The sequence below is a fragment of the Amblyraja radiata genome, chromosome 31 (genome assembly GCF_010909765.2).
Source record: "Amblyraja radiata isolate CabotCenter1 chromosome 31, sAmbRad1.1.pri, whole genome shotgun sequence".
NCBI lineage: Eukaryota > Metazoa > Chordata > Chondrichthyes > Rajiformes > Rajidae > Amblyraja > Amblyraja radiata.
In genome coordinates, this window is record NC_045986.1 from 29,024,226 (window position 1) to 29,037,910 (window position 13,685).

The 13,685-nt window shown below is 41.9% G+C and overlaps 1 protein-coding gene across 8 annotated transcripts in view; it reads left to right on the top strand.

Moving 5' to 3' along the window:
• Positions 1 to 8,903: 8,903 nt before the first annotated feature.
• spen (spen family transcriptional repressor) overlaps positions 8,904 to 13,685 on the top strand; it is a 71,699-nt gene continuing 66,917 nt past the window's right edge. For all 8 annotated transcript variants that reach the window (XM_033048368.1, XM_033048371.1, XM_033048374.1 and 5 more), the window contains exon 1: positions 8,904 to 9,336. In XM_033048368.1, coding sequence (XP_032904259.1) covers positions 9,254 to 9,336 — 83 coding nt within the window. In that variant the 5' untranslated portion in view covers positions 8,904 to 9,253. The remainder of the gene's footprint in view (positions 9,337 to 13,685) is intronic.

Genomic DNA, 13,685 nt, shown 5'->3' on the forward strand with positions numbered 1-13,685 from the left:
TGTTTCCACGCTGTATGTCTGAACTAGGTTTACTGCTCCACAAATTATGATGAGGAGAGCGAGAGTTAGCTTGAGTGATGACTGCACAAAAACCTGAAGAACTTGGAGTTGTATAGGCCTGTCTATGGGCAGGCACATGCACAATGTGCATGTTTATTCTGTGCTATTTCCATGAAATACAAGTGCATTCGAGGCTTTTCATCTTAGACCCAACATTCTTACACTGGCCTCAAACATATTGCAATCCTTTAGTATGAAGCACATTTGATATACCATTGCATATTAAAGGTTACAAATCTCCGCAAAAAAAACATTTTTGTTGTCTATTTACTTTGGATTAGAAGTTGTACAAGTCAAATAACAGTGACGCTCAAAGTACATTTGAATTAAATAAAAGTAATCAATTATGCTTTAGGTTGAATTACATTTTAGAACTGGCAGAATGTACATGGGAGACAATGATAATTGGTTTTGTAAGCTAATGCATATGCAATCTGATGTCACTTGATCACAGAAGTATTATAAAGTAGTGGCCTCATTTATTTCAATATTGGCTTGCTTCACTGCATCACAGTGAAACAGCAAAGAAATCAGAAAATCAAAGCAAACCGAACTGTTGGGTACCTTCTTCATAACTGCCATCAATAATATTGGATTTCTCTTTGTGGCCAGACTAGTGGGCTATTCTGCCATCACATTGTATTACATGAATTAAGACATGCAAAATTTATAGGAAGGAAGCTGCTGGAAAAATTGATTGCAATCATCTAAAAGCAAAACACACCGCAGTTACTTATGTAGGTAAATCCAAACATAACTGACAAACATACAACTTGTCCAACCTTGATGATGATGAACAGGGTTATGAGTTCAATCATCTGCCTGCTCTCATGATGTTACATGTAACTATTCTTTGGAAACACTACAGGAGGGCCATGACCAATAAGACCGCAATGATTCAAGATCGCAACTCCTCCTCTCAAAGCCAGTGATGGATGGGGCTTAAATGTTGACCGTGATGGAAACACAACTCATAATTAGGCACCGAAAAACTGAAATAGCCTCTCAATTTCCCTCAATATAGAAGAAAAATATTTTTTTCTCAAAGAAAACCCATCTTCAAAGTACAACCTAAAAATACTATATTATTTATTGGAATTAAATTAGTTTGTTATATTTTATTGTCACAAGTTTAAAAGTTCTTAATAGTACACTAAATTGTTTAGTTTATCGACACTTGCAGGTCTGTTCCAGTTACTAGATCCCTCATATTTCTGCAATTTCACCATTGCGTGCAGAAAAATGCAACTGACAAATGAAGTAATTACACAAAGGTAGCAGGGGCAGGTATCCTTCATGCAGCATACTGCATAATACAAATTGCAAGATTGAATTATCAAAATAGAGAAGAGTTGGGTGTTCCGATTCTGCACATTTGGAATGCTACTGCAAATGATTTTAGGGCTCCTGGAAATAAATCAGAAAACTATTCTGAAAACGAAGCCTACATCAATGTTACTAACTATGCTCAGTAACATTCATTTCTATATTGAATGACATTTGGTCGCCCAGAACTGTATACCATCAACACCTTTAGAAGACCAGGAATGATGATTGGAAGAATGGTCAAAGCAGTCCATTTCAAAATTTATCAAAAAATAGGACTGGGAATATCTTGAGAATTCCAAACTAATCAGCATAATTTAGTTTGCTACATGGACAAATTCCACTATACCACAAAGCAAATAATTCTTGAAGAGAGCAATAATTAAATGTTATTTCATTTTTAAATATGTCACTCTGAAATGTTGGCCAATTTCATTGCAAGCAAATTAATACTGCCATCTCAGAGGTTAATATTACCTAACACTTTGTAAGAGTCTGGTGGAAGCCCCCACTGAAGCTGCCATTGCAAAGTGTAATTGAGGAGTGCATTAGTGAGTCTAGAGTCAGACTAGACCTGGTCAAGACAGCAGATTTCCTTCCCTGACAAAAACAATCTATTCGTTTCTGAAAAACTTGTTGTTAATATAGACCAATAGTCACAGGCCGTTTTCCCTTGTGCCTATTTTTATCCAGGAATGTCACAAGTAGATTTCACTTTAAGTTAAAAATAAGTAAATGTCAAATAATAGCATGCACAATTTAAATAATATGATACTTGAATCAAACAATGAAGGCAGCTACAGCATCCTTGACTTTAGGGAAAATAAATCAGCACAAACACCAGCATGCCAACCAATGAATTGAGTTGGTAAACACATTCACAGGGATGTCGAGATCAATTCACCCATGAATAGCATACTGGCACTTAATAGAATGGCATTATAATGACTACAAGTAGAACATCAGGATTTTAAGAAAATCTGTTACCTTTAAGAGAATAAAACAAATGCTAAAGATAGACACAAAATGCTGGAGTAACTCTGTGGGACAGGTAGCATCTCTGAAGAGAAAGAATGGGTGACGTTTCGGGTCGAGTCCCTTCTATTATGTGTCTATCTTTTGTGTAAATCAGCATCTGCAGTTCCTTCCTATGCAAAACAAACGCTAAAATGTTTTCCCCAGGTTAACTTTGCAAGTGTGAATTCCTGGTGCATTCATGATCATATTTTGCTCCCGATGTTGGGGAAGTCCAGGACAAGGGGTCACAGCTTAAGGATAAGGGGGAAATCCTTTAAAACCGAGATGAGAAGAACTTTTTTCACACAGAGAGTGGTGAATCTCTGGAACTCCCTGCCACAGAGGGTAGTCGATGCCAGTTCATTGGCTATATTTAAGAGGGAGTTAGATGTGGCCCTTGTGGCTAAGGGGATCAGAGGGTATGGAGAGAAGGCAGGTACGGGATATTGAGTTGGATGATCAGCCATGATCATATTGAATGGCGGTGCAGGCTCGAAGGGCCGAATGGCCTACTCCTGCACCTAATTTCTATGTTTCTATTTGGATAAAAAAGTACTTTCATATATTCCACGTCACCAAATCAAGTAATGTGCATGTAGATAGGGGGAACTGCAGATGTTGGTTTAGAGAGAAAAAAAATCTGCCGAACTGCCCTTGTGTGTATATCCCTATTTAGTTCTGTTTTAACATATAGTGGATATTCAACTTGGGTAGCTTACAACCTAACAGTATGATCATTGAGTTCTCAAATTTTAGATAACTCTCTTCCCCGTGCCCCAGGAGGACACGCAACCATTTCTCCATTAGCCCTCTACGTGCATTCCTTCCTCTGGCTTCTCAATTCGTAATTCTACCCTTACCTCACCGCATTTGGCTTCTTATCTCTGACTTTTGCCCAACCCAACCACAATGGTCTTACCTATCACTCGGCAAGCAAACGAGCATCTGCAGTTTCTTGTTCCTTCAGTAAGAAACCCAGTTAAAGATACAAGTCATGTAATTAGGGGCAGCTTAGGATTTTAAGAAAATCCAGCTTTATGTCTGAAGAAGGGTTTCGGTCCGAAACGTTGCCTATTTCCTTCGCTCCATAGATGCTGCTGCACCCGCTGAGCTTCTCCAGGACTTTTGTCTACCCAGCTTTAGTTGTCTTGTTGTGTCTAATTGTCTGTGCTCATTCTCACCTAGCTTGTTTCTTTTATCATCATTACTTTTTTGTCTTTCATTCATTTGTTCTATATCTGCCTGTTACCATCTATATCTCTCGTTTCCCTTTCCCCTACCTTTCAGTCTGAAGGGTCTCAACCCGAAACATCACCTATTCCTTTTCTCAAGAGATGCTGTCTGGCCTGCTGAGTTACTCCAGCTTTTTGTGTTTATCTTCATGTAATTCTGAGTTAGTTTTACCAGCATCTTCTTTTCCTACTTTCCCCAAAATGCCATGGAAAGAATGTTTGGTTTAAGACCTATTGTTTCAGTTAATTAAGCAGCATAATGCAATTGGAAAATACATCCATTATTGATATCACCGACTTCTGAAGAATACAAGAAACATTTTCCATCTTATTGAAATACAAAATTCTATGGGAGAATGACAAGCTTGATACTGATATGTATCCACCAGTGGAAAAATCTACAATAAGGGACCATAGTTAAAAAAGGGTGGCCATTTAAAAACTAGATATGTAGGTTTTTTCCCCCACCAAGATAGTGAATGATTGAACAATTAAAGGTTGTTTTAAATTGGCACAGATGATGTCTGGGGCAGCCCAACCATGAACTGTGGCAGGGCAGGCTTGAAATTCAAATTCCTGGGTGTGCATATTTCCAAAGATCTTTCCTGGACCCAGCACACCGACGCAATTATAAAGGAGGCACATCAGCGACTCTACTTCCTGAGAAGATTACGGAGATTTGGCATGTTGAAGATTCTCCTAAACTTCTACAGGTGCACGGTAGAGAGCATGGTTCGGCAACTTGAACGTCACACACTTATCTCACCATTACCATCAGGAAGATGGTACAGGAGCCTGAAAACTGTAATGTCCAGGTTCAGGAACAGCTTCTTCCCTACAGCCATCAGGCTATCAAACACAAAAATAAGCTCTGAACTGCAAAAGACTATATTATTATTGCACTATATTTGTTACTTTTTTTCCCTCTTCCCCCGTTATGTACTATGTTTACATATTCACATATTCTGTTGCGCTGCAGCAAGTAAGAATTTCATTGTTCCATCCGGGACGTGTGACAATAAAACACTCTTGATTGACCTACTTCTGCTCCTATTTTCATTTGTTCGTCATAGAAACACATCTCTTTTTAATAAAGATCATCCATCCAGACAGAACAGTTGGATATCTAGCTATTTGAAGACCCATCTCGTCATCACACAGAGGTCTTGGGAACATCAGAGATGTTCAAAAATAACCTTCAAGGATTTCTAACATTATGCAAAATATAATTCACCAAAAATTAATGTGGTACATTTACATATTTACACATGGTATAAAATCACAATTGACAGCAAACAAAGTCAGTTAGGAACAAGTACACAGCAACCTATACCCAGCCACTGACACTCTCCTCCGCTTAGCGGAGTTGGTCCTCACCCTCAATAACTTTACATTTGACTCCTCCCATTTCCTCCAAACCCAAGGCGTAGCTATGGGCACACGCATGGGCCCCAGCTACGCCTGCCTCTTTGTCGGGTACGTTGAACAATCCTTGTTCAATACGTACCAGGGCCCCATCCCCGACCTCTACCTCCGCTACATTGACGACTGCTTTGGTGCCACCTCCTGCACCCACACACAACTGACTGACTTCATCCACTTCACCACCAACTTCCATCCGGCACTCCAATACACCTGGACGATTTCAGACACTTCCCTACCATTCCTTGACCTCACCATCTCCATCGCAGGGGACAGACTCCTGACCGACATACATTATAAACCCACTGACTCACATGGCTATCTGGACTACACGTCTTCCCACCCTGCCCCCTGTAAAGACTCCATCCCCTACTCCCAATTCCTCCGCCTACGCCGCATCTGTTCCCAGGATGAGACATTTCATACTAGGGCATCGGAAATGTCCTCGTTCTTCAGGGAACGGGGATTCCCCTCCGCCACCATAGATGAGGCTCACACCAGGGTCTCATCCATACCCCGTAACACTGCTCTCTCTCCCCATCCCCGCACACGCAACAAGGGCAGAGTCCCTCTGGTCCTCACCTTTCACCCCACCAGCCGGCAAATACAACACATAATCCTCCGCCATTTCCGCCACCTCCAACGTGACCCCACCACTCGCCACATCTTCCCATCTCCCCCCATGTCTGCCTTCCGCAAAGACCGCTCCCTCCGCAACTCCCTCGTCAACTCTTCACTTCCCTCCCGCACCACCCCCTCCCCGGGCACTTTCCGTTGCAACCGCAAGAAATGCAACACCTGTCCCTTCACCTCCCCCCTCGACTCCATTCAAGGTCCCAAGCAGTCGTTCCAGGTGCGACAAAGGTTCACCTGTATCTCCTCCAACCTCATCTACTGCACATGGTTTCCACAACACAAAAGGGTAGTTGCTGAGAAACTACAAAAATACTGCTGGGAAGCAATTACTGGATTTGTTACAAAGCATCACTAAGTATACATGCAAATGAAACATAAAGCTCGGTTGCAGTTCTGTTTAAGACTGGCACAATCTCCCTATATATAAGCCTTTAAATGACGCAATCTGCACATGCTATTTCTTGTTTTTTTTAAAGGGATAATTTACAGATTAATAAAAGGACAATACAAAAGGTGGAAGAGAACAGTAGTTCACCATGGGATGTAAAACTGTAAGCATGTGAAAGCTACAAAAGGCAATTTGGGGTTATCACTACGAATAATAAAGCAAAATGCAAGTCATACACAGGAAACTCCACGAAATTCTTTCAATTTTGCCGTGTTGTGTATTTAATGGAAGTGCTCAGGTTACAAGATTATTGCCAACTTTCGCAAATAAAAAACTACAGGGGTGGACCATTTGGCCCCTCCTGTCTATTCCAGAATTCAATTAGTTCACAGTTGATCTTTTCAGCACGAATGTCTAATCCCGCGATTCTCCCAATATCTGAAATTCTCGACACAAAGATTTATAAAGGTTTAATAATGATGAGAACCAATATTTGAATCTCAAAATAGTTTTTTCCAGCGTACGTTAGGTCTACCATAGATAATTCAGAGAAAAACACTTCAGAATAATGCCGTCCTCCCTGTAGTCTTTGCAGATGGCGTCCAGTAGGGAGTTTTCTAAAAATACTTGCGACCAAAACGAACACTAATGTCAAGCACACTGAATACCGCGCAGAAAAGGAGCTCGATCATATTTCATTTGTAAGTTTCTCAATAATTGTTGATTGGCAACAAATAAACAGAACATACGACATTCAAAGCTCTACAGTGATTAGAACACGCACCACCCCTCTCGTTAGTTCAGCTTTTATATTGCCACTGAATATACTGCGTGTCATGAGACAAAAGGCAATCTTGAGAAAAGGGCTTGTGTGTGCTGATTGCATAACTCAATACATAATTGCCACCTTTGAGAAGAAAGCTTGAGTCATCTACTTTCAGTCTGTCCATCTCTCCCCACCCTGGTATCTTGCACCATAGAATTTCACGCCCAGGGCCAACGGCAAAGAAATATAACCTTGATCCTTGATTAATAAATCCAGAGATCCAGCAATAAACCTTTTACAACCAAGATTCATTTCAGGCCCAGCTTTGTAATATGCAGTTAATTTCCAACATGTCGAAATACATGAGATATAATTAAAACATTACCCCACAAGAAAAAAACATGTGCCCGTCGAAATGGGTTTCTTGAAACCGCCAGAATTTGGCTATTGCACCATTTTCTCTTTTTTTTTTGTTTGACACATCAACTGGATTCACAGTTCGCAATTTCAATCAGCATTTTAAAACGTAACCCCATAGCAGATACTCGCCAGAAAACCAGCCTTAACATTATCCCTCCACCCCCAAGAGAGATTTCTGGAAACGCTTAAGTGATTTTTTTTTGTGTCTCAAATTTACAGCAAAATCGTGAGAAACATGTGACCCATCAGGCTTTTGTCAGTGCTTGTTTTGTCAATGTATGTTTGAATGGTGATGTGATGCTTAAATACAAAATTTAATTAAAAAAAATATTTTATACTGGTGTCCTTTCTGAAACACTTACTGTATTGTGGCATCACTACCCAAACTGTTGTCCTTTCCCCAAGAGAATTCTTTCCTTCTCTCCAACCCGATATAAATGTAACATATCCTAATTTTAGCGATCTTGGAACAGTTGACCAAGTGTAGGTTGGACGCAAAGCCAGTTTTGTTTTAATTTAGTGCAATGACTAAACGAAATGGCATCTTCCAAGAGAGATCACGTTTTTTTGTTTGTTTAAAAGATGGCATAGGACCGTGAGTGCTTGTTATTCCACTATTTTTAAGCCACAAAGTAGTCTACATCTCTGGTGTTCCAGCAGCTCTCTCTCTCTCGCCTTCTCCCTGCTGGGGCAGAGGACGGGCTGCCACAAAATGGCGGACTCTCCAGAACTTTCCATCGCCTTAAAATGGCGCCCGAATGGAACAAGGAGAGGGGGGGGGGGGGGAGGGACAAAGGGCTGAGCATGGACGCCACCAACATGCCGCAGTTTTCTGACAAAGCTATTGGTAACGAGCTTTTGCTTTTTTTTTTCTCGAAGGTTGTATTTCCTCATTTCGGTGATCCAAACAAAAAAATCTTCCCATAATCGTTCAAAGCGTCCAGAATTATAGTGTGAGTCGAAGGAGGCGCTTATACACACGGGTTTTAAAAAATATATAAAACGTCTATTCTTTTAAAGGATGAAATAAATAGAGGTATCCCTGGAATTGCGCTCTCAAAAGAGTTCCTCTCTATTCGCCGTGCTCCTGCACCGACGGCTGCAGCCCTTCCAGAACTTTCCTCCCAGTCACTGTGGCGAGTTGGACCAGCGCGACTCGGCACACTCCCAGCCTCTGCGCACGCGCACTTCTCACTCGCGTCGAGCGCTGGGGGGGGGAGGGGAGGAGGCTGCACATTCCGCGCACGCGCACTTCTCACTCGCGGCGAGCGCTGGGGGGGGAGGGGAGGAGGCTGCACATTCCGCGCACGCGTACTTCTCACTCGCGTCGAGGGCTCGGTCGGTGGGTGGTGGGGGGGAGGGGCTGTTTATTCCGCGCACGCGTATTTACTACTCTGGGTGGGGGGGGGAAAGAAGGGCTGCACGTACCGCGCATGCGGCCGCGGCTTGCCTGCCCCAGGCTGCACATTCCGCGCACGCGCAGTCGCCCGTGCTGACGGGGGGGAGGGGGCGGGGTGGGAGCGGGAGACCGGCGGGGGCGGTGCGTCGCAGACGCAGGCGCAGTGGAGGTACATTCCCCCCCCTGTCGGCTGGGAAGCTGACGGTGGATTTTCCGCGCGTGCGCGCTGCGGCGCGGAGCCGAAAGCGAACCCGGGGCATCGTGGCGCTTGCGCGCCCGCCCGCCCGCCGTGGAGGATTCGGCGCGTGCGCGGTGGGGCGAAGCCTCGGGTCTCGGGACGGACTGTTAGCGTCTCGAGGAAAAAAAAACCGCGTCAGGTCGGGCGGCCGAACGAACGAACGAAGGAAGGAAGGAAGGAAGGCGGGCGAAAACGACAGAGAGAGAGAGAGAGAGTGTGTGCGTTAACCTCATGGTGGGATTTTACCTCACGGATTAACCCCCGGCCTCGGGGGCCGACAGACGCCAACAACCACCACCCCCCCCTCCGCCGATCCCAGACATTCACACAGTCCTATGACTCGCTAAGGATGGTACGAGAAACCAGGCACCTCTGGGTGGGGAATTTGCCGGAAAATGTCCGCGAAGACAAGATTATCGAACATTTTAAACGGTAAGAAACGAAGTCAAAAGACTCTTCGGTGTGTGGGAAGGAGCCCGGCCTCCGGCTTGCTTGGGATGAACTGGAACCGGAGAAAGTGGCCGGTTGTCTTGCTGCAGCTGTGTGAGTGAGATCGGGACACACACACACACGCTGCTGGTTAAGTTCACATCCTTCACTCCGCTAGTAAAAGGGGTCACAGGCGGCCCTACGGTATTCCTATTGTTGTGTAGCAATGCCACAATCTCGGGCAAACTGCTCACTCACTGGTGTCAGTCACCCCAACAGCTTTTGAGCCTCTCCATTCCACAGGGAAGAAAGATCGTCCACTCGAAATGGGACACAAACACGTTTTCTCTCTTTTGTTTTGTTATTCTAGCCCGTGACTTAGCTAAATGGCGATTGCGTGTTTTTCAAAGCATCGCGTTTGCAAATGAAGTCAAGTTAATGTTGGATGTGTGAATAGTTTGGGGAAGCTCCAGCCCCATGAGAGGGGAGGGATGTGAAGGTCTGACTATGTTTTAGACACATGGGAGCTGTAATGGAGGCCAGGGCTGTCTGTGGGAAACGGGACTGGGGGAAGGGTGTCCAACACAACACAACACATTTGCTGATAGCAAAGGTCCTAACTGGCGCTTATCTGCGATCAGAAACTGTTTGACCCTGCATAGTAGAAAATAAACTTACAGGCTCACGATACACTTCTGTGAGCAGGAAATATGTGCAACATGTCATTGTAATTGCTTTTAATTTTAAAAATAACGATTTGATGTGAAGTTTTAGGTACCTTGCTTTAAATAGCTTCTAGAAAAGAGGCAGCGATCGAGTTGCAATTAGTTAAAGGTTCGAAATTGTTTGCCCTATAGTGAAGGATTGGAATTTGGAAACTACCTAATGTATTGTACAAAACATGGTTACGTTGTGGAAGCTGGTTGCAAGTGGGCATACTGTTTGTGTCTAACTTCAATTGTTATGTGTTCAACGGTGTTGTTGATGTGAAAGGAAATGATAAAATTGGGATACTGAGCGTAGCGTGAGTAAAATGGCGGATCCCATTCTCGGCATCAAACCTCACGTTTGTCATTTGAAACATGTACTTTGTCGGAGGATGTGTAGTAAAATCTAATCTCCCACATTGTGTATGATTCTGTGATTTCAAAATATGTAATAGTGTTTTGGGAAACATTATGCGTTAAAGATGCAGTATCTGCGTCTTTGATCTGAATTACATTAATTTTAATACAAAGGCATGTCCGATCTATTGGAAGATTTATCACAACTATTGAAGTACAGAAGCTATGTCAATTGAGGTTATTATTTTAAAAAAATGCGAAAAGGCCCGTCAGTTAATTTTAGGGAAATATCTTTATGAATTCCAATGTGCATTAGTGATTTAACTCTGACTTCTTTGTTTTAATAAATGAACCTGTTAATTAACCTTCCAGGTTTGTAACAATCCATGGAAGATCTCGGGCAACCTAGTTGACTTGATTTGCACCGTTTCGACCTCGTGTTTAAAATGCTGCACCTGTCTTGAAAATCATTACCTTTATTGACGATTTATGTTGTCAAAAATAAAAGAAAAACCAAGGGTTTGGGCCAAAATGCAGACGGCATTGTTCTAACACCTCTAGGTTTCGCTTCTTCTCAGGCGTAGATATTGAGTAGGAATCAGTACTTGAAAGTGATGCGTACGATGGAAAACAAATGGTAGCAAGGGGATCCATTATATTTTGGCAGCGTTCCGTGTTTTGATAAAGGATTTTAGTAAGAAACTTCTATCTTTTGGGTTGATGGTGAAGTTGCCCAGTTACAGTTGCTTGGTGATTTATTCAAAGGCTATTAGATTGTCAGTCTTAAATTAGATCTAGTTACTGGTTTACATCTAACAGTATCTATAGTTTGTGGAAATTTTTATATTAAGTACATAGATCATGCATTTAATTATTGTACATGATCACAGTGAAGATGAACTTCATTTTTATTTCCCATTTATAACCATTCAAATCCAACCAAATATTACAATCATTTGTCTGATTTTTTTTTAGCAACATGAACATATTTTGGTGCCTTTTTCCAGTCCAAACCCCTCCTAAAATTAAAACATTTTGAATATGCATTTAATTGGCATAATGGTTACAAGCACTGAAATCGGTTACGGTTTGCAGAATCTGCTGTCTATATTTATATTTAATTATAGAAGAGCGTTGTATTTCTGGTATAACAGTCTGAAATGCAAATAAGCTAGTTCCCACCCCTCCCCCACCGGAGAACGCGAGAAACGCGTAAGGGGGAGGGTGCAAAAGGTTTCAGATAGAAACGAGCTGGAACAGGGGAAACATACAAAAAAACCTGTGGATTGTGAAACAAAGCTTTTGCTAATTCACGCTGTTTCGATATTTGGTGCATTTAATATTTATGTTTCATAACAGCAGGGAGAATTATTAGGAAATCATTAACTTAAAGTGAATCTATGTTAAATCGGTGCGTTTTTCTTCCCTCGTACACCCCAGAGTATAATTAGAGTATAGTAAAAAGTGTAAGTAAAGCGGGCGATGTCAGCAAGGATGGTCTGGATGCTTTCTCCAGCGAAAAGAAGATCTGGCATTAACATTTCAAATCGTTTAAATGTTCTTGGACACAGCAGTGTTGTCATATTTTTGGGTGTGTAAACAGTGTGGACTATGATGAGGGCGTGGTCTCCTTGTGATCTGCTTTATTTTGCCAAAATAAGCCAACGTAGTTAACTAAAAGACTCAATTGTAGTAGCCGTCTAATTGGAACAACTAAAAGCTCCCGCCCCCTCCCCTGACATCAGTCTGAAGAAGGGTGTCGACCCGAAACGTCACCCATTCCTTCTCTCCAGAGATGCTACTTGACCCACTGAGTTACTCCAGCATTTTGTGTCTAATTGGAACAATTATTGTTTAGGCCTCAGGATATTTAACGTTTTTTGAGAAATGTTACCAATCGGTTGTAATACACTGTCCCATTTGAATTCTGGCTAGTTTGTATCCACGACTTAAAAACAAAGGCATTTTCTTGTCATAAATAAATGACAGGCTATAGTCCATTTAAATAATACTGAATTATTTTGCCAATAAGCTATAGATTGAATTGTTTTTTTCTAATCAAATGTGGGCCAATAACTTAAACTTAGTCTTCCAGACCATTCCCCTTATAAGGTCAGTTGTTTTCACTGACATGGGAAATATCAGATTTATCCTGAAATCTGTAAAACTTGTCATGTATAAATTTAATGTTGCATTCAGTATTGATCTGTGCTGCTTCCTGAGTTCACTTCAGAAGATTAATGTAAATTATGTCATATGTCAAGCTCTTGACATTGCTGCAGAATCATCCCATGCTCCACCCTATTACCAAGACACATATCTACTGTTTGTCAAAAACTGGCATATTTTCTGAGATCCACTAAAAAGTTGTGAGGTTACAGATTCATGTACAGTTTCTGGAAGTGTCATAATATAACAAGATCTTTCTATTTTAATTTCATTTAAGTAACAATGTTCAGGCTGATGTTGGAGTTAAATTCAAATTGGACATTTTCCATTCATAGTAGTTGTAGTACTGATCCATGTGTATTTTTTCTTGTAATACAATGAAGTAAATTACACACAGGATGGTGGAATGACAGATTTGGCTTTGACATTGCGTGGCTAGCAGTTAAAAGATGAATAATGAATCCTAACTTTTTGTCCAAAATTTCTGGCTCCCAACTATCCGTTGAGGTTTCATAGCACAATATTCAACAAAAGCGGCAGCTGCTGCTGTGTCTGTGTGAGAGCTTTTGGTTTCATATGCAAAGAGGAAAAATCTTTTTCATTAATGCAAGAGAATTACTCTTACAACACTATCAGTATTAATTGAAGTATAATCATTTGAAAATTATAAATATATTAACTTTGCGTTAGTACAAGGATAATATTCTGCAGTGAGGTCAAGCCATGTTGTGGGACCTGAGGCAAAAGTGTAGGCTGACGTCTTAGTGAAAGGGGAATACAGCTGTATGTGGAATGGGCCTAGCTGGGCACCTCCCCGTCTGAGGTCATTTGTTGCCAGCCCGGATTGGTCCTGGTCTTTTCTCCAGTTCTTCACCCCCCTACGTTCAGTCTGAATAAGGGTCCCGACCGGAAACGTCGCCGATCCTTTTCCTCCAGCGATGCTGCCTGACCCGCTGAGTTACTCCAGCACTTTGTATCTATATTAAATCAAAGCCTGACCCTCTAATCACCTTGTAAAATATCCTGTTGTTTTGAAAAATAAAGGGTGTTCTCGGTGGCTGATGTTGCCACACAAACTAATTGATCATTTTTGATATTGTGGGTCATATCATATGATAT